Source organism: Rhinatrema bivittatum, chromosome 3 (genome assembly GCF_901001135.1).
Source record: "Rhinatrema bivittatum chromosome 3, aRhiBiv1.1, whole genome shotgun sequence".
Lineage (NCBI taxonomy): Eukaryota > Metazoa > Chordata > Amphibia > Gymnophiona > Rhinatrematidae > Rhinatrema > Rhinatrema bivittatum.
The window spans coordinates 281,291,397-281,319,067 of record NC_042617.1 but is presented as its reverse complement, the minus strand read 5'-3'; the positions used below and the strand labels follow the sequence as shown (position 1 = coordinate 281,319,067).

Sequence of the window (27,671 nt, the reverse complement as noted above, 5' to 3'; positions counted from 1 at the left end):
GAGGTCTATCTTCCAAAGTTCAGTGCTCATTGTGGATTATGAGGAAGAAACAATTTCATCATTTGAAATAGTTTCCAAACTTTTGAAAGTTCTGTAGAATTACTATCTCATCCATCATTGGAAGTGCTACTCTGCCAGATGACATTTTTTACCCAGCATTTATTCAAAAGATTGAGGAAGAAAAGTTCCCCAAGGAAAGGAGTTTCCTGGAATGCTGAAATTTATACATCTGCCTGAACAAGCAATGGCTGTTTCAGTACACAAGGCACTTAAAGAAATTCAACCAGATCTGGCAAGTGCCTCTTAATATGTCACCAGTAAATAAGAAAATAGACTTAAGATATCAAGTCCAGCAATGTTCAGGACATAGGAAAACATAACTCCCTTATGACTTGGTAGTTGTGGCAGTAGCCTTAAAGAAAGCAAATAAAACTAAAATATATTCCAGTGTACCTCCGGGTAAAGATGCATAATTATTGGACACTGCAGTTGAAAAGATGTTCCAGTTAGCAATGCTTCAGTTGGATTTCAGCACACCAGTTTCATATGGTTTGATATTTACATGATATTTTACAGATAATGAAACACATCAACTGTCAACAGAGATTTGAGATTTCTACCACACATTGATGCAGAAGACCATATAAAACATTTAAGTCAATCTGTTATGTCTTTGATATATCATCCAGGTAGTTAGCAATAGGATCTAGAAAATTCACATGGCTAAAAGTATCAGGCCTAAGAGAAGATATATATGATAAATTAGCTGATGCCCATGCACAGGAGAGAATCTTTTTGGTGATGGTATAAAAAAAAAAAAAAGCTGTAGATACTAAAGATCAGTTCTACTCTGTAAACCTTCTATAGTAGCTGCTGTCAGGCTTCACAAAATAAATTCCAACAACCTTTCAGAAAACAGCATTACCATCATGGAAGATATCAGCCTTACCCATATCAGCAACAACAAATTCCTCGTCCCAGGGACAAGACTCAAAGATCTACCCACACAAAGCACATGCCCTCAATTTTGATATCAAAGTGATGGCCACTTTATTTAGGGGCAAGATTGTAGCATTTTCACAATGGGGGTTACTCATCACACCAGACCTTTGGATTCCAAAGTTAATTCAAGAAGGTTATTGCCTAAATTTTCTGGAATTACCACCTCAATCCTCCATATGGTCTACTGCCTCTAGATAAGGTTCTAATACTAAAAGAAAACTTTCCTCTCTGGCAGTACATGGGTTAGAACCAGTCCCAATATCAGGAAGGTAAACATTCTGTTCCAGATAACTTTCTGATTCCAAAAAAAGTCAGGAAGTCCAATTCTGATCTACAGAATCTAAACAGATTCCTCAAAAAGAAATTCAAGATGAGCTCCCTTGGTACCATTCTCCCACATCTAGAAGTTGGGTATTGGCTGACGACAAACCTAGATTTTAAAGGATGCTTTCATGCACATAGCTATTCACAAGAATCGGATGAGGTACCTGCAGTTTGTAGTAAGCAAAGAGCACTATTGGAATCTAGCCCTATTCTTTGGCCCGTCAGCAGCTCTGAGGATTCACTAAGTGCCTGACAGTAGTAGCTGCACATCTCAGGAAAAGCACGATATTAATCTTTCCATACCTTGATGACTGGATAATATTGAGCAGATTCAGCTCAATATATGTGATGGTTATCTGATGATCTAAGGTGGTCAGAGACAGGTGGTTAAGGCGACAGCAAGAGCCAGGGGATGCTTGGCTGCACTGGGAAAAGAAAAGATGGTGATATTGCTCCATATAAATTCCAGAAGAGACCTCCTTTGAAGTGCCATGTACACTTTTGGAAATCTTCCAAATGATATAAACAGGATGGAGTCTTTCCAGCGGCTACTAAAATGGTCAGTGCATTTTGCTGTAAAACATATGGTGACAGACTTAAAGATCTAAACATGCATATCCTTCAAGAAAGGCAGGATAGGGGGGATATGGAAATCCTGGAGGTTTCTAAATTTCTGTGCACATGAGGAGGGCATCTGTCAAAGGAAAGGAGGCTTTCGGTCATGAAATGAGGGTGAAAGGGGTTAGACATAGGAGTAATCTAAAATATTTCTTTATGGAGTGGGTAGCGGATGCATTGAACAATATCTGAATTAACACAGAGAATCTGAGGAATTGGTTGAGATTATAAAGCTGAATAGTTATTTGTGTAGATGAGCAAGCTAGGCAGGCCATATGGTCTTTTTTTTTTTTTTGCTGTCACATTTCTTTGTTTCTATCCTCAATAGGACCAGAACAAACCACATCCTATTTGCTTCATACCCGTCTCTAGTTGAAATTCCTAGCGAACTTCCATAACTCTTTCAACTGCAACATGTTAGTTGGAATTCATAGGAGCTTACCTAAACACTGAAAGCAACGAAAATTTTCTTCTTCAAAGGTTGAAGAATTTAATTCCCAAGTTGTCCAGACAGCCATCACTGACAGCCTTTAATGAGAATGTTAGGCCACATGGCAGCCACTGTCGTTCCACTTGCTCATTTATACATGAGAAGACCAGTGGTGTTTGAGATTTTGTTGGAGTCTGCATACTCAACCATTGGCTTTCAGAATAAAGATAATCAAGCTGCTCACCTGGTCCCTATATTGGTGGACCCAACATTTTGAATCTTCTCTGTGGTGACAATTTTCATCTTTTGCTAACACAACTGAAATTAACAGATGTTTCTACACAAGATGGGTTCCCAAAACAATGTGACTTGCTTGCAAGGCAAACTATTCAAGAGAAACATTGCCACATAAACCTTTTAAGGCTGAGAGCAATACTCAAATCTCTGCTTGTCTTCCAGAGGTGGCTGAAGGGAACCATAGTTCAAATATGGTTGGACAATCAAGTAGCCGTGCATTACTTAACCAGGGAGGCATGGGATCTGCCATCCTGTGCACGGAAGGATGCAAGATATGTAATTGAGCAACAAAAAGGAAGATATATTTGAAAGCTATATATTGCCCAAGAAAGCTCAATACCCTGACAAACTCCTCTGCCATCCACTAATCTCATGAATTGACTGCACTCTTTCCTAGCATTGGAGAACACCAAAGGTGGACATCTTCACAGCTTAATCAAACCACAAGCTTCCCCAGTAATACTCAAAAATACCAGCTCCAAATGCCCTAACACCAGATATCTTTATCATTCCAGAGAACAAACATCTCTATGCATTTCCTTCTCTTCCTCTTATATCAAGACTATCTTCAAGTTAAGGAAGGATAAAGAGATGATACTGCAACTATTTTGGCTGCATCAGATTTGGGTTCCATAGCTGCAAAGACTAGCTCTTGCTCCTGTTGCGTCCGTTGGTCTTCGGCTTCGCCCCGCCTACCTCTCTCTACTTGCGGCTCCTCCCGCTCACCTTGGACTGATGGCTGTCGCGGTGTCTGTTTGCCGATGTCTCCGGTGTCCCCGGACAGGCTTTGGTGCTGCCTCCCACCATGCTCCTTCAAGGTACCTCTAGGGCGCACGCATGCACGCCCCCCTCATCTTTATTTCCAGGTTGGCGCGAACCTCAGGGGCGTCTCCCTGTTCTGACGTCACGACCTCAGGGTATATCTGCCTACTGCATTTGCTAGCTCATTGAGTTAGCAACCGGAACTATACGGATGGGATTCGCTCTCTATTCCTAAGCTACTCTGCCACTTCAGCTCTACTGGAACTCTTACTACCCTTCGGAGTCACTAATGGAGTACCCGCTCCTCAGGGGCCTCTCTGCTCCTTTCATGTGCTATCAGGAAACTGGTACTCGCTCCTCGAGGGCCCATGTTCCCTGTGTCACTGCCTGCAACTTCTGCCTTCTACTTGGAAGAACTAACTACAGTCATCTGTGAGTACAAAAAACATCTCTACAGTACCGCTTCGCCGGAATCAGGTACTCTCTCCTCGAGGGCCTGCCCTCTGCTCCAGTGCCAGACCTCTCGTCTAGTGAAATCTTGGCTATTGCTAGTGAGTACAACGCTACAAGAGTCTCTCTGCTCTAAGGGATCAGGCCCTCGCTCCTCGAGGGCCTGCTCTCCCTGTCTTGGAGCTCTCCTATTCTACTTGGGACTCTGAATGCTAATTCTATTGTGTGCTCATAACTGTCTCTTTCCACTACAGCACTGCTTACAGAGGAACCGTTCCAGCGTTCTATGAGACCCGCCCAGCCGGGCTCTACAACTACTACTCACTACTGCCACCTCTGGTGGTTCCAAATACTGTTTAATAAAAGATTCAAATCTGTGTTCGGAGTTTAGCCTGACACTGTGGTCCCTCACGGGACTCTTGCCCGCCCCCCCCCCCCCCCCCCCCCCGTGGGCATGGTCAGCTGCCATAGTGTGCGAGCCTCAGTAGCTGATATGTGTTCTACAGCTATGGTTATCTAGATATACTCTTTTATTTTATTTATTTTTTTTTTTAAAGCACTGTCTTGAAGACTCTTGCAATGATACTTTTGGCTAAGTAATTTTAATAAAATAGAGAATCAACTCTCCCTTCTTTGAAATTACTGTGTATCCAGCAAAAATTCAGATATTTCCTTGCATCCCTCAGCTTCAGAGTTCCAGTGTGGCTGGAATTGTCTTGCTTGTCAACATAGAAAGCACCTGTAATGTGTGTTCTGCGGACAGTAGAACAAACCAGCCACCCAATCCCTCCTTCCTATACAGTTAAAGCTTCACTAGTGAAGGATCTGGGGAGGCTTGCATGGCAGCAGTAGCTGCATGAAATTACTCACACATGCTTAGACTCGGGGTCTTTCTGAGCTCTAGAGAGTGCATTCCATGTCTATGCTGCAGGTGACTTTATCCATTTGCATGGCTGGTTTGTCCTAGTGTCCACACAACATCTGTTGCAGATAAGTAACTTTTGCTTAATTATTTAGAGCATACTATTTGTATTTGCAGGTATGTAATTGCCGTTCCTTTTCTAGTCTGGTACTTTTCTGAAAAGGAAGGAGTTTAGGATTATAATGTCTTGAAGAGCTGTGTGGTTTAGGATAAACTTTCCTGATTGGGATTCTGAAATGTTACTGATTTGAAATAAGCAATTAACTTTTTTATTTTTTTTTTTATAGTTGTCTTGGAGGAAGCGATAATCTTAAACATTTAAATGAAATTGAACTCTTTCAGTCTATTGATCCAAACGTAAGCAGTTTTATTTACTACTACTAATGCTTATTTTTGTAATGTACAAACCGTTCTGCTCCGTAGTACTTATAATTCATTCAAGAGACACAGACAAGATGAAGTTATTGTAAATTTCTGAAGACAAGCAGGTTCACCATTCCCGCAAGTGAGTCACATTCATCTCTTGCACCAGAAAAATTTTCCAGAGCCTTCTCTACTCATGTATAACAGTTCCCACCCTGGTAAGGCAGCTTCCCTCAGTTTTGCTTTTTCTACCATGCCCAACTAATACATTCTTCAGCAGTTCTGTTAGATAAAAACTGAGAATTCTCTGCTGTGTCACCTGCCAAAAAAATATTCTTATACCACTGTTTAGGTTCTGCAGTATTTGCTAAGTTTTTATTAAACATTTTTGAACTTACGGTCTTTTTTTTTTTTTTGGGTTCTCACCAGTATGATTGAACTCTTCTTGACAAATAGACCACTTTATTGTCCTGCCTTATTCAAAGTAGGAAGTATTATAAAAAAAAAGCAAATATTAATTTTAATATTTTCAGGGTTTATTCTTAACATTTTCTCTGAAGACAAAGCACTTCATCATGACATCAAATGGATGACTTCTTCCAGAGTTTTCTAGAAAGGCCTTAAAGCCTTTTACTGCCTGTATACAATAGCTTCCATACTGCTGTGTCTCCCCTCAGTTCCTTTTTTGTCTTTCACATGCATGATTTTTTTTTCCTGTAGATAAGCAGCATGAATCAGCCATGTTGTCTGGGTATGTCCTCCGTGCCACTAGGTGGCGGAGTTCTCAAAGATCACTAAAGTCTTTTAGTGAGGTGTTCCTTCTTGTATCTTCCCGCGTTTCCCTGAGTCTCCTCAGTCTGTTTTTTTCCGCACAACTAAATGTACGTGGAGCTGCTCTTTGAGAAAAAAAGTGATTTTAACAGAAAAAAGGAAAAAAAACATCAGCTTACTATAGGAAAAGTTAAACAGACTTAAGATGCCTCATCCGCCAGGCTTTAAGTTCTATGCATGTGGTAAAATCATGTCTGTCACAGATGGGCACGAACGCTGTTATCCCAGAACAAGCAGGATGCTAGTCCTCACATATGGGTGACGTCAGTGACAGAGCCCCAACGCGGGAAAAACTTCTGTCAAAGTTTCTAGAAAGCTTTGACTGGCAGCCTGAGGCTACTGAGCATGCCCAGCATGCCATGATATTCTCTGCCACAGGGGTCTCACTTCAGTCTTCGTTTTTCCGCGCTGTCATAAGCATCGCGGTTACCGGAGCCCTGTGAGATTCCCTCACATTTTTTGACTCAAAAATTTCAATTTTCTCCCACATCAGGTCTCACTTTTCATTTCCCACCGGACGGTGACAGGAATAACATTCCATTTTTTCAAATTGGAAACTTTTTTTCGAATACTTTCATCGACGGCCGTCTATTCCAACATGGCCTCCGGGTTCAAGAAATGCCCTTCTTGTAACCGGACCATGTCTGTTACAGATCCGCATCTAGAATGCGTGATCTGTTTGGGGGAGAAGCATGACATCGCTTCATGCCCTCAATGCCAAGAAATGACCCCAAAGGGTCGAAAGCTTAGACGTGAAAAAATGGCTAGTATTTTTCAGCTAGTCCTCTCACCATCGACATCGAAATCCACCTCGGTGGGTGGAACTAAAAAGCTTCTCCTAAAGAAGAAACATATCGAAGGTTCCGGGGATGCCACTTCACCGACCTCCCTCCCCCCCCCCCCCCCCCCCCCCCCCCCCCCCCCCCCCCAATCTGTCATCGACAAGGTCAGTGATTGAACCCAGAATAAAACACAAGCATTGACATCGTCGACCTTCGGAATCTTCATCTGTTCCGTCATCGACAGAACCGACGGCAAAGAGTAAAAAAATCGCTGATACGGTGCCAACCTCGATTACTGCACCGTCATCGATATCGGCATCGGTACCTGTCTCCGCCGCACCGGACTTAACTGATCTAATCCAAAAACTAGTTATGGATGCCATCCAAAAACTGCTGGCGTCATCGCCGATGCCGACTGTATTGTCGATGCCGGCAGGAACGCCGATGCCGACATAGTCTATGCCGGCGGCTGTGCCGAGGCTGCTACTGCCGATATCTCCGGTTACCTCAACGGAGACTTTCGAGCATGTCATCGGCATCGAAGGATACATCGATACCGATGCCACTGCAGCCCTCGATGACTTCAGCGATGCCGCATCCATCGTTCTCTATGCCTGCCGTCATACCATCGATGCCAACTTTTTCTTTGTCATCGAGGCCGATTTTCTCGACTCCCATTTCTCATCCGGAATCGACCATTCCATCGACGTCACAGTCGATGTCACTCTATACAACGGCACCTTCTATATCACTGCATAAGAAATCGAGGTTTAAGTCATCGATTAAACAAAAATTGTCGATGCCTCAACAACCTAAACTTCCATCTTCACAAGAGAAGCAATTGCATGACATCTCGACTAAGAGGTATCAGGATTTGATATCCTCTTTACCATGTGGTCCAGAAGAACAACAAGTGGAGGATTCTTCACAGGACGAACCCATTCCAGGACCCTCTGGAGTAGTTCCTCTTCCCAAGGTTGTACCTCCACAACAGATACCTCAATATGACACCTGGTCTGACACAGATTCAGATCCCTCCTCGCAGGACTTCATGTCAAACCCATCTCCACCCCCTGCTGCAAAACAATCACCGCCAGAGGATCTGTCTTTTCCACTTTTTGTCCAAGAAATGGCAGATTCTATCCCTTTTCAGATACAGACTGAACAGGATGTACGGCAGCAGACCTTAGAGGTCCTTCAATTCGTGGACCCGCCGAAACACACTATGGCCATTCCAGTTCATGACATTCTCCAACTGCAACAAAGGCTCTGGGAACACCCATGTACCATTCCTGCAGTTAATAAGAGGATAGAATCAACATATCTGGTACAGCCGACTGCTGGTTATCAGAAAACTCAACTACCCCACCACTCTGTAGTGGTAGTCGGCACAAAAAAGATCCAGAAGGACAAGAATCCATTCTTCGGCCCCTCCTGGAAAAGATAACAGATTTCTAGACCAGCTAGGCCGCAAAATCCTTCCAGGGAGCAATGCTGAACTCAAAGATCTCAGCATACCATTTGTACATGACACAGTACCAGAGGAACCTCTGGAAACAGATGGAAGATTTTATCCCTTCACTGCCCACTCAGTATCAGGAAGCTGCATCTGCTATAATTGGCAAGGGATTAGATGCAGGAGAGCACGAGGTGAGAGCGGCCTATGACAGTTATGACACAGCTTCCCGAGTAGCTGCATCTGGCATAGCTACAAGATGCTGGGCCTGGCTTAAGGCTTCTGATGTACGCCCAGAAGTCCAAGACAAGCTAGTAGATTTACCCTGCCTTGGTGACAATCTATTTGGGTCCAAGGTGCAGGACGCAGTTTCTCAGCTCCGTGATCATACGGAAACGTTACGTCAACTCTCCGCATTGCCCCATGAATCTGCTACGCATACCATGAGACGACCTCCACGAAGAGAATCCAGACGTCCTTTCTGTAGGCAGAGAAGGTACGATCCCCCTGCCTCTAGACCACGACAGCCTAGGTCTCAGCAGAGACCTCGGCAAAGAGCGGCAAGAGCACCACCACCTTCACAAACTGGCCCTACTACCGGTTTTTGAAAGTGTACCCAGAGAACAAGGCCTTCATATCAATCCTCACTCAAACATTCCGGTAGGAGGCAGATTGTCCAAATTCTACATCAATTGGACAACAATAACATCAGACCAGTGGGTCCTCTCCATTATACGTCGAGGATACCAACTAAACTTAGTTTCAACCCCTACAGAATTTCCACCAAGCAATTCTCACCTCGACAAAAATCACATTCATCAACTTCAAATAGAATTATCCACCCTTCTGACATCCAGAGCCATCGAGCAGGTCCTCTGGACTCAGCAGGGCAGAGGCTTCTATTCCCGGTATTTCCTCATTCCAAAGAAAACAGGAGGTCTTCGGCCTATCCTAGTCCTCAGAAATCTCAACAAATTTGTAAAGAAGGAAAAGTTCAGAATGGTTTCATTAGGAACCATGCTTCCACTTCTTCAAAAAGGGGATTGGCTTTGTTCTCTGGATCTTCAAGATGCTTACGCTCACATTCCAATTTTTCATCCTCATCGCAAGTACCTACGCTTCATAGTAGGCCATCAGCATTTCCAGTACAGAGTTCTGCCATTCGGCCTCGCCTCTGCCCCCAGAGTGTTCACCAAATGCATGGCAATAATATCAGCACACTTGCACAAACAAGGTGTCCATGTTTTTCCGTATCTCGACGACTGGCTCATCAAAAGTCAGTCTCAAGAAGGAACTCTAACTTCTTTGAAGTACACAATTACTCTCCTTCACAACATGGGATTTCTCATCAATTATCAAAAATCCCATCTGACTTCATCCCAGCTCCTTCAATTCATAGGAGCAGACTTAAATACCATCCTCGCAAAAGCATTTCTTCCCAAGGATCACGCAGAAACACTTTCTTGCCTGGCGAACTTGATTTCTTCAAGAACCACAGCTACAGCTCGTCAGCTTCTAACCTTATTAGGCCACATGCCCTCCACAGTTCATGTTACTCCTCTAGCAAGACTAGCCATGCAAATCACTCAATGGACTTTAAAATCTCAATGGATCCAAGCCATTCAACCACTTCATGCTCTAATTCAGATCACACCCAAGCTACGCTCATCTCTGCTTTGGTGGATAAACAAGGACAATTTGCGCAAGGGCCAAACCTTCCAGCAAACAGTTCCACAAATAACTTTAACTACAGATGCATCCACCTTGGGTTGGGGAGCTCACATAGAAAATCTCCACACCCAGGGTACTTGGACGAAACTCGAAGCAACCTTTCAAATCAATTTTCTCGAGCTTCGAGCTATACGCTATGCACTACATGCCTTCAAAGACTGCCTTTCCAACAAGACTGTTTTGATCCAAATGGACAACACAGTAGCCATGTGGTACATCAACAAACAGGGAGGTATGGGCTCGTATCTCCTTTGTCAAGAAGCTGCACAGATTTGGGGCTGGGCCCTAACACACTCAGTGTGTGTTCGGGCAACTTATTTGCCAGGCATACACAACACAGTAGCAGATCAACTCAGTTGTCTATTCCAACCACACGAGTGGTTTCTGGATCCCTCAGTAGCGACCAGGATCTTTCAGCGTTGGGGCCAGCCGCCAATAGACCTCTTTGCATCACGTCTGAATCACAAAGTGGACATTTTCTGTTCACTACACAAATAGAACAATCAGCCAGCCAAGGACGCCTTTGCTCGCCCTTGGAACTCAGGCCTACTATACGCGTATCCTCAGATATCGCTCATAACCAAAACTCTAGTGAAGCTACAGCAGGACAAAGGCTCCATGATACTCATAGCCCCGTATTGGCCTAGACAAGTCTGGTTTCCCACACTTCTAGACCTCTCGATCAGCGATCCAATTCACCTGGGAGTAGCTCCCACTCTAATTACTCAGGATCAGGGTCGGTTGCGCCATCCCAACCTTCAATCCCTCTCCCTGACAGCATGGATGTTGAAAGCTTAATTTTAAAACCACTAAACCTTTCAACAAAAGTATCTCAAGTGCTTATAGTTTCACGTAAACCTTCAACTCTGAAAAATTATTCGTCAAAATGGAAAAGGTTTACTTTGTGGTGCAGGCAAAGCAATATTGACCCTTTTTCCTGCTCCACCTCCTCTCTACTAGACTATTTGTCACCTGTCAGACTCTGGTCTGCAGACTTCATCTGTAAGAGTGCATTTAAGTGCCATCTCGGCTTACCATAATAAGATGGCAGATGCACCTATATCCACACAACCTCTCATCAGTAGATTTATGAGAGGTTTAACTCAACTTAAGCCACCAATTCGGCCACCAGTCACACAATGGGACCTGAATCTGGTCTTAACACGACTCATGCGTTCTCCTTTCGAACCCATAGATTCCTGTGATCTTAAATTTCTCACATGGAAAACTATCTTCCTCATAGCCATTACATCAGCTAGGAGGGTTAGTGAGCTACAAGCACTTGTCATATATGAACCTTATACAAAGTTCCTACATGACAGAGTGGTTCTCCGTACACATCCAAAATTCCTTCCCAAGGTAGTTAAGGAATTCCACTTAAACCAATCCATAGTTTTACCCACATTCTTCCCAAGGCCCCATGCTCACCAAGGAGAACAGGCCTTACATACCCTGGACTGTAAACGTGCACTATCTTTTTTTTTTTTTACTTAAACCGCACTGCAGTCCACAGGAAATCCAATCAACTGTTTCTCTTATGACCCAAACAAACCGGGTAAAGCAGTGGGTAAACATATTCTATCCAACTGGTTGGCAGATTGCATACAGTTTTGCTATGAAAAAGCAGGCCTTCCTCTCCAAGGGCGAGTAAAGGCACATTCAGTAAGAGCAATGTCAACCTCGGTAGCACACTATTGTTCAGTGCCAATCATTGACATATATAAAGCAGCAACATGGAGTTCCCTTCACACCTTTGCAGCTCATTACTGTTTAGACAAGGAAGGACGACAAGATTCAGCCTATGGACAATCTGTCTTAAAGAACTTGTTTCCAGTGTAATCCCAACTCCTTCTACATCCAACCTGCTGTAATCTTCGGCTGATTCATTTCAAAAACAATACTTCACTGTTGCTTTGCTACACAATGAATCCGCCTCTGGCTTGCTAATCACCCATATGTGAGGACTAGCATCCTGCTTGTCCTGGGATAAAGCAAAATTGCTTACCTTGTAATAGGTGTTATCCCAGGACAGCAGGATGTAGTCCTCATGAAACCCACCCGCCACCCCGCAGAGTTGGGTCTTATGCCTTTTATTATTTTTAATTTTTGCTAAAAGCTTATTGCTACATACGAGACTGGAGGGAGACCCCTGTGGCAGAGAATATCATGGCATGCCGGGCATGCTCAGTAGCCTCAGGCTGCCAGTCAAAGCTTTCTAGAAACTTTGACAGAAGTTTTTCCCGCGTTGGGGCTCCGTCACTGACGTCACCCATATGTGAGGACTACATCCTGCTGTCCTAGGATAACACCTATTACAAGGTAAGCAATTTTGCTTTACATCTGTTTTGGGTCCCAGCCATGATCAGGCAAGTTGCAGGGACTGCGGACGCATGTCCCCACGGGCACAGCGGCAGAAAGCTGCCCGTATAGCTCAGAGAAGAACCATCTGGCTCTTATGCCCCCTCTGAAGTTTGCGCCAGATCTTCTCCGGGACCACATCAAAAACCTAAGGCCCCCTCCCATTGTAGGGCCACTTATGCAGGGCCCCCCCGCAGTCCATCACATCAGCGCTGAAACAGGCTCGATCGGGATTGACGCATGGTGCGGGACATGTGCTGCTGGCGCTGCAGCCGCACACCACGTCGAAGCACTGATGCACCTAAAAAAAAATATCGACGCCCTGTCGCCTCTAAAAAAAAAAAAAAAAAAAAAAAAAAAAAAAAAAAAAAATCGCACCGAATGAGCATAGGCACTCCAACGCACAGAAGAAATTGCATCAAAGTTGTGTTCCATCGACGCACTGCTGACTCCATCACAGCCCTCTCCGATGCAGCCCGACGCAGTGCCTTTGACACAGACGCAGCCTATTGCCAAACCTCCTAAAAGGCACTCTACTGGTCATAAAAGGCCAAGGGAACCTTCTCCCCTACTCATTGTGGATTTAGATGATGGTCCATCTCCTCCAAGAATCTCTGGAAGTTCCTCAGCCTCTTCAGAAATTTTTTTTCAGGTTTCTCCACGACATCACACCGCCGCAGGGGATCCAGTCTTCAGGATCCGCTCTACGAGAAGATCAGATGCCCACCAATTGACCACTCAACCCAGGGGGGCTGGATAGTGACATTCTCCTGGCAGCACTACCTCCAGCGGGCCTCCCGTCACAACTGAGGCCGCCCCCTACATCGGGCTTGGCCTCTCAAGCCATATCTCAGATCTCAATGATCTTGACACAATTTCTGACATCAATGGAACATCAACCACCTTCTGACAAGCCCTCCGAGGCTCCATTGTCACCTGGGAGCTCACCTATTCCAGGCCCTTTGCCCAGGGAGCAACCCCAGAAACCCTCTCCTCCGGTGGAAGACTCTCCCCACTCATCCTTCTTGCTGGGTTATCCATTGGACCCAGCGGAAATCCCGCCTAAACCAGTATTGCCCCCCCCCCCCCCCCCCGAGGTTCTATTTATTCACATTTTTTGGAGAAAGTGGGCCACCGCTTAGACATGGAGTCCAAGAAAATCCCAGTTCCCTGTACGTACCAGGATCAGTCCAGACTGCTGGGTTATGCCTCCCGTCCAGCAGATGGGGTTATGCCTCCCGTCCAGCAGATGGAGTCAGAGAGAAACTGAAAAGGCACCACTGATATACCCTGGTGCGCCCCCTGCGATCCTTCAGTATATTTCTGACTCCAGCAGATGAGAGAGCATAACCTTGCGGTCCTGATCTCCTGTAAATTGAATTGTGAAGGGGTTTCCCTATCAGGTTTGATTAGTATATAGGAGAAATCCTGTGACTGGATCAAGGTAATATTTTGTACCTAATGAGGTACTGCTAATTTGGTATTGCTAATAGGAGCCGTAGCAGGCAAGGCAGGGCACTGCCCTACAGCCTTTTCCCGGGGGTTTCTTTCAGCCCTACCCAGTGAGAGGAGGGGAGAATTAATCGGTGGGCCGGTCACTCTCCCTTTCCGACTCCTGAGAAGTTTAATTCCTCGGAGAAAAAGTTTAGCCGGGTGCACTACACCCCCTACCGGCTCCAATAATAAATTGTTTGTGAGGTAATTTACTTAGCTGCCGGTGGCAGCGCTCTCAATAAAAAAAAAAAAAAAAAGAGGTAATTTGGTCCCAGCCTGCTGTACTCACTGTGGTCTCCGGAAGGGGTGGCTTGTCACCCAGCCCTTGTTCGCGCCGTTTTTGGATTTTCTTAAAAAAAAAAAAAAAAAAAATGCCCCGAGGAACTGTTTGTGCGGCGTGTGGGGATCACGGCCGCCGGCTCTCCCGCGAGGGCCTTTGCTCCCGGTGTCTTCCCGGGGGTGAGGGCTCCTCGCGGGGGCCAGCCGCAGCCGGGGGCTCCCCTTCCCCTCGGACTGGTGCACGGGCAGCGTCGGGCAGATCTCGGCAGTCCTCGCTGCCGATTCCGGGGGCGGCAGCCATTTTGGAAAATTCGGCGGCCATTTTAAATGAGCTCGATGGCGACGCGATTTCCTCCGAAGAAGGGGAGGACCTCCCCCCTCTGTCCCCACCGGACCTTAGCCCCCGCGGGCCAGATTTGCCACCTGGGGGAGCAAAAGGAGGTTCCTTGAAAAGACCTCATCCCTTTACCTCACAATTTGTTCTTTTGCTCCATAAGGCGTATATGGAAGCCGAAACGGAATGGGATCAGGGTAATCCTGGCCCAGCTAAACAGGGAAGAGTTTCTACAGGTCTCTTTGGATTGGGAGATCCAGCTCCGGCTCCTCCTAAACCCCCGCAGCAGGCTTCTCCGGCTCCCCCTCCAAAACCACAGCCTGCAGCTCCGGTTCCCCTTTCACAGGCTCCGTCCCCTCCGGATCCTGATACGGACGTGGGGGGTATGGACCCTGTTGACCCGGTTGAGGGAGATGATCCTCAGATTCTCCGGTTATTTCATAAGGAGGAATTGGATCCGTTGATTACTCATGTCCTTAGGGAACTAAAGATTCCAATACCCCAGATAGACTCAAATGCCCAGCCAGGGGATTTTGAATTGGATGGGCTCCGCACTCCCGCGCATGCTTTTCCTTTTCACAATAAACTGTTTCAGCTTGTGTCCCGGGAATGGGATAATCCGGAGGCAACTCTTAGAGTCAGCCGGGCTATGGATAAGCTTTACCCTCTCCCTACTGAATCCTTGGAGCTCCTTAGGGTGCCAGGGGTGGATTCGGCGGTCACTGCCATGGCAAAACATACCACCATTCCCGTAACAGGGGGTACGGCCCTTAGGGAGCTTCAAGATCGGAAGTTGGAGACGTTGCTTAAACGCATCTTTGAGGTGTCAGCCTTGGGAGTACGGGCGGCAGTTTGCAGTTGCATGGTACAAAGGGCTACCCTTCGCTGGGTACAACAGATGTTGACATCTCAGGATCTGCCTCCGGATGAAGCAGAGCAGGCAAAACCGCATAGAATCTGCGGTGGCTTACGCCGCAGATGCCTTCTATGACCTCCTCCGCACTTCGGCCCGGTCTATGTCTTCGGCAGTGTCGGCTCGGAGGTTACTCTGGCTGCGTCACTGGGCAGCAGATTCTTCCTCCAAGGCCCAACTCTGTTCCTTTCCCTTTCGGGGAAAACTGTTATTTGGCACAGAGTTAGAAGACCTTATCCGGTCTTTGGGGGAGAATAAGGTGTTCAAGTTACCAGAGGACAGGCCTAGATTTTTTTCGCCCTTCGGGTACTTTTCGCGGACGATTTCGCGGGCAGCGACGTTTTCGATCGGGGAGGGGCTCCTCCTTTGCTACAAGGCAGCCATCTACGCGCTCCCAGTCATGGACTCCTTCCTTTCGTGGTAGAAGGCCGGCCCGCGCAGGGGCGTCTCATACCTTCGCCACCTCTAAAGTGGCTCAATGAAGGGACGCCGGTCCATTCCTCCGTCCCGGAGGTCGGAGGACGATTCTCTTACTTTCGGGAGGAATGGGCCACAATTACCACGGACCAATGGGTCCTCGACATTATCTCTCACGGATACGCCTTAGATTTTGCAAAACCCCTGCGCGATTTGTTTCTAATCTCTCCCAGCGGTTCTCTAGTAAAGCAACAACGAATTGCTCAGACCCTGGAGCGGTTACAGGAGCTGGGAGCGATAGTGCCAGTGCCGCCCGCCGAACAGCGCACAGGCCGTTATTCCATCTATTTCATCGTTCCCAAAAAGGAGGGCACGTTCCGGCCGATTCTGGATCTCAAGCGGGTCAACAGGGCTTTGCGCATACCACGGTTTCGGATGGAGACCCTGCGCTCGGTCATCGCCGCGGTACACAAAGGCGAGTATTTGGCTTCCTTAGATCTCACGGAGGCTTACTTGCCCATAGGAATCCAAGAGTTCCATCAAAGATTTCTGCGCTTTATGGTCCTGGGATCTCATTTCCAGTTCTGCGCTCTTCCGTTCGGTCTGGCGACAGCTCTGAGAGTGTTCACCAAGGTAATGGTGGTCGTGGCGGCGAGTCTTCGGAGAGACGGAGTGTTGGTACGCCCTTATTTGGACGACTGGCTCATTCGGGCGAAATCGCACCATCTCTGCGAGGACGCAATTCAGGCAGTTCTCCATCGCCTCCACTCCTTGGGGTGGGTAGTCAATTACCCCAAGAGCCATCTGATCCCCTCCCAGAATTTGGAATTTCTGGGCGCCTCGTTCGATACCGAAGTGGGGAAGGTTTTCCTGCCACGGGCAAGGATGGAGCGGCTGATGGCGCACGTTTGCCGTCTCCTCGCCCTTTCCTTACCAGTGGTATGGGATTACTTACAGGTCCTTGGATATATGGCGTCCACTCTGGATTTGGTTCCGTGGTCTTTGCGCATATGCGGCCGCTACAGAGGGCCCTTCTGTCTCGTTGGGACCCCAAATCGGAAGAGTTTCAGATACCTTTGCCACTCTTACCCCCAGCGCGGACCAGTCTGCAGTGGTGGTTGGATCCGGTCCACTTGCTCCAAGGTACCGATTTGGAGCCACCCCAATGGATTATTGTCACGACCGATGCCAATCTGACGGGCTGGGGAGCAGTCTGTCAGTCTCAGTCCGCTCAGGGACGTTGGACGCCTTCTCAAACCAAGTGGTCTATCAATCGTTTGGAAACAAGGGCGGTTCGCCTAGCGCTACAAACATTTTCTGCCTTTGATTCGGAACAGAGCAGTTCGGGTTTTGTCCAACGCAACCACGGTAGCGTATATAAATCGGCAAGGCGGTACACGGAGTCTACCGGTGGCAACCGAAGCCAGCCAATTGATGGTGTGGGCAGAGCAGCACCTGTCTCGGATTGCAGCGTCTCACATCGCAGGAGTCGACAACGTTCAAGCAGACTATCTCAGCAGGCAACGCCTAGATCCGGGAGAGTGGGAACTATCTCCCGAGGCACTCAGACTCATCTGCCGCCGGTGGGGAACTCCACGGTTGGACCTCATGGCAACTCGTTTGAATGCCAAGGCAGCTCGCTTCTTCAGTCGCAGAAGGGAACACGGGTCGGAGGGCGTGGACGCGCTAGTTCTTCCCTGGCCCACGCACGTTCTTCTGTATGTGTTTCCACCGTGGCCGTTGGTGGGGAAAATATTGCGGCGAATAGAATCCCACGCGGGACCCGTCGTTCTCGTAGCCCCGGAGTGGCCAAGGAGGCCGTGGTTCGCCGACCTCATCAATCTAGCGGTGGACGGCCCCTTGCGTCTCGGGCATCTGCCTCGGCTCCTTCGGCAGGGTCCAGTATTTTTCGACCAGGCCGATCGCTTTTGTCTAGCGGCTTGGCTTATGAGAGGCGGCAATTGAGAAAGAAAGGATATCCGGAGTCGGTCATTACTACTCTTCTGCAGGCTCGTAAACCCTCTACCTCGGTTGCTTATGTCAGGGTATGGAGAGTTTTTGACTCCTGGTGTCAGGGTCTGGAGGTGCCGTCGCGGAAGGCTACGGTGTCTCATATTCTGACTTTTTTGCAAGAGGGTCTAAAGAAGGGTTTATCTTACAATTCTCTGCGTGTGCAGGTGGCAGCCTTAGGCTGTTACCGTGGTAAACTTGACGGAATTTCCATTGCCATGCATCCGGACGTTGCACGATTTTTAAAAGGAGTTGAGCATTTGCGACCCCCGGTATGACCTATCTGTCCTTCTTGGAGTTTAAATTTGGTTCTCCGGGGTCTTTGTACTTCTCCGTTTGAACCCCTGCGAAGGGCTACTCTCAAGGATCTCACTCTCAAAACTGTTTTTCTCGTCGCTATTTGTTCAGCTCGCCGAATCTCGGAACTTCAGGCGTTGTCTTGTAGGGAACCTTTTCTCCGTATTTCTAATTCAGGGGTTTCTCTACGTACCGTTCCCTCGTTTTGCCTAAGGTAGTTTCCGCTTTTCACGTCAACCAGACGGTGGACCTACCGGCTTTTGCGGTTGACGGAGCGGAGGCGTCGCGGCAACCGGAACTTCGCAAGTTGGATGTTCGAAGGACGCTCTTGCGGTACCTGGACGTTACCAACCCTTTTCGGTTGTCTGATCATCTGTTTGTCTTGTGGGGTGGTCCAAAGAAAGGGAATAAAGCTTCAAAAGCTACGATAGCACGCTGGTTGAAAGAGGCGATTGTTTCTACTTACATTTCCCAAGGTCGCGCTGTTCCAGAGGGTCTTAAGGCTCATTCTCTGCGCTCCCAGGCGGCGTCTTGGGCAGAGAGTGGTTTTATCTCCTCACAGGAAATTTGCCGAGCGGCTACTTGGAAGACGTTGCACACATTTGCGAGACATTACCGTTTGGACGTGCGCACTCCGGTGGACTCCTTTGGCAGTGGTGTGCTTCGTGCAGGACTGTCAGGGTCCCACCCCGTTTAGGGCAGCTTGGGTACTTCCCAGCAGCCTGGACTGATCCTGGTACGTACAGGGAAAGGAAAATTAGGACTTACCTGATAATTTTCATTCCTGTAGTACCAAGGATCAGTCCAGACGCCCGCCCATATCAGTGAAGAGTATAAAGTCCCGCAACTGTTGTTCTTTTTTTTCGGGTTCCGTTTTTACGGGTACTTGTTCTTTTTTGTATGGTTGACTGCATGGTTTCCTCGTTTTCCACATGTTCATACTTTTCATCTTTATCTTGATCTAGTCACAGAGTTTGCCATAGTTTTCTAATTTTCATACTGCTTTGTTATGGATTATACTGAAGGATCGCAGGGGGCGCACCAGGGTATATCAGTGGTGCCTTTTCAGTTTCTCTCTGACTCCATCTGCTGGACGGGAGGCATAACCCCATCTGCTGGACGGGAGGCATAACCCAGCAGTCTGGACTGATCCTTGGTACTACAGGAATGAAAATTATCAGGTAAGTCCTAATTTTCCTATCCTAGGCAAGAAATGCTGGGAATTCTTAAAATCTTTGACAGCCCAGCTGAACCTACGGCACTACCATCACACTCAGTGCTAGACTCCATAATGAAGAAGGTGTGGGAATCTCCCTTCTCGACCATGCCAACTTCAAAGAAAACCGACCTCAAGTATCACATGCGGGACTCGCCTTTTTATTCAACAGTCCAGCTTCCCCATGTGTCTGGTGGTCAAATAGGCAATGCAGAGGGCAAAAAAAATCGAGGCTTCATTCGAAACCCCCCCTCCCCCCCCCCATGGAGAGACGGCAAATACCTCAAATTTTGAAAAGAAGGCATTCCAGTCAGCTATGTTAAATGCCAAAATACAGAACCACCAGTTCTGTGTGACACACTATTTGTTCGAATGCCTTCAGTCCCTGAAACCCCAATTACAGGAGGGGTCTCCAGATGCCTGCCTCCCTCAAGAATTCCACGATATGGAAGAGGGCCTTCGGCACCTCCTTCGTTCAGTCTACGAAGGTTTCGAGACATCGGCAAAGACTACCACTAATGCCATAGCGGCAAGACGACTTGCATGGCTAAGGGCCCGTGCAATCAGAGATGATGTGCACGAGAAACTGGCAAATCTCCCCTGCCACCTGGACAATCTTTTTGGGACAGGCTCACAGAGACTGTGGCGAAAATTAAAGAACAAGGTGGCAGTCTTGTCCTTGACCTCCCCGTCCGAAGGTCCATAGTCTCCATGCCATTTCACCTCATACCGGAAGTTACCCTCGACGCACATATAGGCCATACTCATCTTACTGGCCTCCATCCTACCAACCCAGCCACCAACAACACGGGCCACGCCAACGCCCTCGCGCACCTCTGCAACCGGCGGATCCTCCTCCTCCTAAAAACCAACAAGGTTTTTTAGGACTCTCGTTACCACAGCTACTGGCACAGACTGTAGGAGGCAGGCTGTCCCATTTTCTCTCAGTCTGGGAAAGCATAACAATCCGACCTTTGGGCCCTAACCATAATAGAGGGTTATTCTCTCAATTTTCTCTCTCTCCCAACCCTGCCTCACCTAGTTCCCCAAAAACATACTGCACATCGGGGACTTCTTCAGATCAACCAGTTACTCCAGCAGTGCATACGAGAGTTGACTGCATCGCAACTTCAACATGGATTCTGTTCACAATACTTCCTCATTCCCAAGAACTCCGGGAGGCTTCGACTAATCCTGGACCTATGCTCTCTCAACAAATACCTGCAGAGGGAAAAATTCAAAATGACTTCCCTCAAATCCATCCGTCCTTTCCTTCGACCCAGAGATTGGATTTATTCACTAGATTTGAAGGATGCATATGCCTATATACCAATGCATCCCAAGTCCTGACGCTACCTTTGTTTCACGGCGACCGCTAGACGCTTCCAGTACAAAGTACTATCGTTCAGCCTCTCCTCCGCCCCAGAGTCTTCACAAAATGTCTAGCGGTAGCGGTGGCACGCCTCAGTCGACAGGGAGGTCAGATATTTCCTTACCTGGATGACTGGCTACTGGTAGCCCCCAACCAGTCTACCCTGCAAGACAATCTACTCCGTACAATATCTTGCCTAGACAATCTAAGCCTTCTGATAAACTACGAGAAATCAAATTTGCAACCTACTCAAACCTTGCAATTCATCGGAGCCCAAATTGACACCATTCAGGACAAAGCCTTCCTGCCACGGCCTCGAGCGCTTGCTCTGACCACACTGGCCAGTCGCCTCTTACAACAGCTCCAGCCCGCCAAATCCTCACCATTCTGGGACACATGGCAGTGGCCATCTGTCATCCTCCATACGCAACTACATATGCTTCGTGTACAATAGGGCCTGAAGACACAATGGACTCAGTTCCTCAGCCCACTTACCACTCCTATCGCTCTGACAGCCAGCATGAAGATAGACCTACAGTGGTGGCTAACACCACCGGCACTGACTGACTCACCTTTATGATCCCCTCGACATCAGACAGCCCTCAACTGCTTACCCAAGAAGGAGGATCGCTGATCTCCCACTCCATTCATCACTAAATCTCACTGCCCTGGAGGTTGAAAGGCTTGTATTCCAAAGCCTAAACATTTTCTCCTCAACTTAAAGATAATCTGGTCTCCTCCAGAAAACCATCAACTACACTGAGTTACCAACGAAAATTGTCACGTTACACTTCCTAGTGTTCGGCCAAGGGGACAGATCCACTCACCTGTCCACCAGAATGCCTCCTGGATTATCTCAATCTGCTTTACAGGGAAGGCCTTGCCACAGCCTCACTTCGAGTATACCTCAGTGCCATAGCAGCTTACCACACTCCTCTCAATAGGGAGCCTATCTCTTGTCAGTTCCTCATCTCCAGGTTAATGAAAGGTGTCCTACGTTTACGACCACCGACCTGTAAACCTCCAGTACCGTGGGATATCAACATAATATTGGAACAGCTCATGCTTCCACCCTTTGAACCATTGGACACTTGTCATCCCAGGTACCTTTCCTGGAAAGTGCTTTTCTTAGTCGCCCTCACCTCTGCAAGGCGCATCAGCGAGCTACAAGCCTTAGTTCACTACCCACTTCACCTTGAGTTTTACTATGGCAAGGTTACGCTGCGTATGCATCCTAACTTCCTACCAAAAGTGGTTTGGTTTTCCACATCAACCAGACCATCACTCTCTCGACTTTCTACCCAAAACCTCATGCAAACGAGAGCGAGCGAAATCTCCACTCATTAGACAGTAAGCGGGTGCTATCCTTCAACCTGAATACACCAGGATTTCTTGTATCAAAAAGAACACTATCCTCCTGGATCTTAAGCTACATTCAGTTCTGCTACCAGAAGCTTTCAGAGACCCTATCCGCCACACCCAAGGCGCATCAAGTACGTGCAATGGCTGCTTTCATTGCTCACGTCCTCCAAAAGATGTGGGAAAACCCTTTCTCAACCCTGGCTGGGTCACGGAAGATGGATTTAAAGTTTTGCATGAGAGATTCCTCCATTTATGAGTCGGCCCAATTACCACACGATTCTATTGTGGTGGAATCTGCAATGGCGAAAGCAAAAAAGTCGAAACTTCATGCAAATGCACCTCCCGGTAAAGACCACAGATACCTAGATGACTTTGGACGTAGAGCTTACCACGCGTCAATGTTATCTTCCAAAATTCACCACCATCAATTCTACATGACGCAGTACTTGTATGAATGTCTACAGAACTTGCGTCCAGTTTGTTTCTCGACTCAACACCTTGCCACAACCCTTCCTTGATATGGAAGAGGGCCTATGCCATCTACTTAGATCAATTTATGAGGCCTTCGAATCCTCTGCTGGGTCGTCTTCAGCAGCAATCGCTGCAAGATGCCTTGCCTGGTTGAGGGCAAGCACAATTCGTGATGTCCATGAAAAGCTGGCGAACATATCTTGCAATGGAGACAGTTTATTTGGAGACAAGTTTGGTGAAACAGTCTCGCACCTCAAAGAGTAGAGCACCGCAGTACTATCTCTTACTTCCCCCTTGGAACATCACGCAACATCTACTGGCACCTACTGGGCATGCCCAGCATAGCACCAACCCTGCATCCAGCAGGGGTCTCCCTACAGTCTTCTTTTTTTCCGTGCAGCAGTAGCCATGCGGGTTAAGGAGCTCTTCAGAGATTCCTGACAGGAATTTTTCCTCATGGAACTTTAAAAAAAAAAAAAAAAGTTATACTCCCATTCTGGTCCCCTTATCGATACCTTTGCTCCGTTGGCGAACGGTAAGATTCCCGTCGAGTTTTCCCTAGCAGCCTAGTGGCCATCGACTGCACCGCGGCTAAATTTTTATCGAAGCCACGGTGTCTGATTTCCGTCTGTGCCCCGACTGCACTCAACAGTGTCCATAACTGACCCTCACATGGTCTGTGTAATGTGTTTGGGGTCTGACCATGATGTCCTTATTGCACCAAATGTGCCCAGATGACACCAAAGGGTCGCAAGGCTAGGCTGGAGAAGATGGAACTTCTCTTTCGGTCAAAAACCCCGACTCCATCGATAGCTTTGTCGTCCGAATCAGTACCGTTGACTTCGCGCCAGCACCAGGAAATCGCTGCTGCCCGACCAGCTTCCTCAGGAAAAAGACCGAGGAGAATATTGAGAGAAACATCGACACCACCATCGGAAGGCTCAGGCCACCGATACAGGCAAGCCCTCGGCAACGTCGTCTGAGCCAACTGCAAGTCCCGTACTAAAAAGGCCCCATCCTCTTCTGCTTCTGGGTCACAGAGGCGTTCCCCACCTGGAAAGGTGCCGGGAGCTGCGACTCCACTTTCACCGGTGGACCAGGCTACACCAGTGCTGCCTCCTACTCCGGAACCGGGTATCCATGTCCCAGGTTTCCATGAGGAATTGGATCGGATGATCCAAGAGGCCATCGATAAAGCACTCCAGGGGCCCAAACCTCCATCTGTGCCGGTTCCCGAGCTGGCCACCGATACCCTTGTCATTGGAAGAAGAAGAAACACTGATCTCCATTCCGCCCTCGGGAGTGCCTCCATCGATGCCTCCCTCAATGCCTTCGATTCCTCCTTTGAGGCCATCGATGCCTAGGCCTGGGCCTTCCGGGATAACACCTTTACTCCCTTCTGATTAACATATTGGAGCTGGTGATGAGCCTGAAAATTCGTCCCAGGATACTGATGATCTTCCTTGTGAAGGAAATGTCTGAATCTGTTCCATTCCAGCCTCAGACTGAAGAGGACTCTGGGCATCAGATGCTGGAGCTTCTCCAATTTCTCTATGCTCCAAAGGAAATCATGTCTATCCCTATTCATGAAATCCTTCTGGATCTTTTAAAGAGAAATTGGGAGCACCCTGGCTCTGTGGCACCTGTCAACTGGTAAGGCAGATGCCACCTACTTAGTTCAGTCAGCCCCTGGCTTCCAGAGAACTCAATTAGATCATCACTCAGTGGTTGTAGAGTCAGCCCAGAAGAGGGCACGACGCTCCAAACCTCATTCTTCCATTCCTCCAGGAAAGGAACAAAAATTCCTGGGTGCATTTGGAAGACGTGTATTCCATGGCTCAATGCTGATCTCTCTCATTGCTTTCTATCAATTGTACATGTCCCGATACAACAAGGACCTGTTCACAAAGATTCAGGAATTTGCTGAAGCCTTACCTCTGCAATTCCAGGACCAGCTTCATGCCCTAGCACAAAAAGGCCTAGATGCTAGCAGACATGAAGTACGGTCTGCATATGACATCTTCGACACCGCCTCCAGAGTTTCGGCAGCAGGAATTAGTGTGAGGAGATGGGCCTGGCTAAAGTCTTCAGACCTCAGACCAGAAGTTCAGGACAGGTTAGCTGACTCGCCCTATGCTGGGGATAATCTTTTTGAAGAAGCAGTGGCACAACTCAAGGACCACCAAGAGACTCTGCGCCAGCTCTCCTTACTACCTTCTGATCTCTCTTCCTCTTACAAAAGATCCTTTAAGAGAGACTCCAAGAGACAAGTCTACCGGCAAAGGGGATACTATCCCCCGGCATCCAGGGGTCGGCCTTCTAAACCTTACCAAAAAGGCCAACCCAGGCAACCTCGAGTATGGAAGTCACAGCCAGCCAGGTCCAGCGTCTGGCTTTTGCCTCATTCCTAGAGAGCCAGCCTCTACTTCCGGCTATTCCCATCGGAGGCCGGTTGTGCCACTTCTCCAAACCTTGGCGCACAGTCACCACAGATCAGTGGGTACTCGCTGTAGTAACTCAAGGTTACCACCTCAACTTTCTCTCTGTTCCACTGGATTCCCCACCTCGGCTGACATGGGGAACATCCGACCACTCCTGGAGCAGGAGGTCTCCCTCCTCCAGTCCCGAGCAATAGTCAGTGCCCCTCTCCCAACAGGAGCAGGGGTTCATTTCCTGATACCAAAAAAGGCAGGTGGTGTTCGCCCAATACTGGATCTTCGCACCTTAAACAAATACCTACAAAGAGAAGTTCAAGATGGTGACCTTGGGTTCTCTTCTTCCCCTTCTCCAAAGGGAAGACTGGCTCTGCTCTCTAGACCTCCAGGACGCCTACACCCACATTTCATTACTCCGTCACATCGCAGATTCCTGCGGTTCCTAGTAAACCCAAAACACTTCCAATATTGTGTTACATTTGGCCTAGCATCTGCCCCACGAGTCTTCACCAAGTGCCTCGTAGTGGTAGCTCCCTTTCTCAAGAGTCAGTGTCCATGTCTACCCCATCTCGACGATTGGTTGATCAGGGCTCCCACTCAGCAAACTGCACTGACATCCCTATGACTCACTATGCATACCCTGATCTCCTTAGGGTTCCTCAAACTATCCAAAATCCAGGCTAGTTCCTTCTTAAACCCTGTCGTTCATAGGGTCCGACTTGGACACTCCAAAAGCGAAAGCCTTCCCACCTCAGGATCAAGCTTTCACTCTCACTTCTCTGGCCCAACGACTGCAGTCTCGACCACATTCAACTGCACATCATTTTCTGGTTTTACAGGGTCATATGGCATCCTCTGTGCATGTCACTCCCATGGCTCGCCTTGCCATGAGAGTAATGCACTGGACTCTAAAATCGCAGTGGATTCAGTCTTCTCAGTCAATGTCCACCATTATCCACATCACCAAACAGCTCCACTTATCACTGACCTGGTGGGCAGACCAATTCAATCTGCTACAAGGCCTTCCATTTCAGGTTCCAGAACCTCAAATAACCTTGACAACAGATGCTTCCAGCCTCAGTTGGGGTGCACATGTTGGGAACCTGCAAAATCAGGGCATTTGGTCTCCAGAGGAAGCCAAACACCAAATAAATTTCCTGGAGCTTCGTGCAATCAGATATGCTCTCAGGGCTTTTCAGGATCACGTTTCCAAACAGGTCACCCTGATTCAAACAGACCACCAGGTGGCCATGTAGTACATCAACAAGCAAGGGGGAACTGGCTCCTACCTTCTGTGTCAGGAAGCAGCAAAGATATGGGCGGGGGCCCTTTCCCACTCGATGTACCTCAGGGCCACCTACTTGCCAGGAGTGGACAATGTGTTAGCAGATAAACTGAGTCGCACTTTTCAACCTCACGAGTGGTCCCTCAACCCCACTGTAGCGGACTCAATATTCCAATGTTGGGGTTACCCTCACATAGACCTCTTTGCGTCAATTCACAACCGCAAAGTAGACAACTTCTGCTCTCTCACTCGCAGCCAACACCTGCAGCCGTGGGCCAGCGGTCTCCTTTATGCGTACCCTCCACTTCCACTCATTTCAAAGACTCTCGTGACGTTGCGAAGGGTCAAGGGGCTAATGATTCTGATAGCCCCTCATTGGCCACGCCAGGTCTGGTTTCCAATTCTCCACGACCTGGCAATACACAGACACATTCCTCTGGGGAAGGACCTGTTTCTGATCACTCAGAACAACGGCTGCCTTTGTCATCCCAACCTCCAGGCCCTCTCCCTGACTGCCTGGATGTTGAAAGGTTAATACTTCAACCTCTTAACCTTTCAGAGCCGGTTTCCTGTGTCCTAGTAGCTTCACGAAAACCTTCCGCTAGTCAGTCTTATTACAAGTGGAACAGCTTTACGGTATGGTGTACCTCCATGTCCATCGATCCCTTCACTTGTTCCACACCGAAGTTTCTGGACTATCTCTGGCACCTGTCAGGCCTCAAAACTTCTATCAGGGTACATGTCAGTGCGGTAGCCGCCTTCCATAAAGGTGATGGGGATGTACCTATTTCAGTACAACCCCTTGTAACACACTTTTTGAAGGGCTTGCTCCACCTTAAACCTCCACTGTGCCCTCTGGCCCCTTCCTGGGACCTCAACATGGTTTTGGGGCGGCTCATGAAACCACCGTTTGAGCCTCTCCAATCCTGTGATCTCCGCTATCTCACTTGGAAAGTGATTTTTCTTTTGGCGATCACATCTGCTCGCAGAGTTAGTGAGTTACAGGCCTTAGTCGCCTACCCGCCTTACACTAAATTTCTGCATGATAGGATAGTACTCCGCACTCACCCTAAGTTTTTGCCTAAGATAGTATCTGAGTTTCATATCAGTCAATCCATTATACTACCCACCTTCTTTCCCAGGTCCCATTCAAATCCAGGAGAATAGGCTCTGCATACCCTTGACTGTAAACGTGCTCTAGCATTGTATCTAGACCATACAGCTGGCCACAGGAAGTCCACTCAGTTGTTTGTTTCCTTCGATTTCATCAAATTGGGTAAACCTGTGGGTAAGCAGACTCTCTCCTCCTGGTTAGTGGACTGTATTTCCTTTTGCTATCAGCAGGCATTCCACTTCAAGACCATGTCAAGGCACACTCAATCAGGGCCATGGCAACAACAGTAGCGCACCTACGCTCGATGCCGCTTGCTGACATCTGTGAGGCTGCTACCTGGAGCTCT

General features: G+C 47.9%; 1 protein-coding gene across 2 annotated transcripts in view; it reads left to right on the top strand.

Moving 5' to 3' along the window:
- PTGES3 (prostaglandin E synthase 3) overlaps positions 1-27,671 on the top strand; it is a 108,253-nt gene that overhangs the window by 20,508 nt on the left and 60,074 nt on the right. For both annotated transcript variants that reach the window (XM_029594832.1, XM_029594831.1), the window contains exon 3: positions 5,093-5,162. In XM_029594832.1, the coding sequence (XP_029450692.1) occupies positions 5,093-5,162 (70 nt within the window). The remainder of the gene's footprint in view (positions 1-5,092; positions 5,163-27,671) is intronic.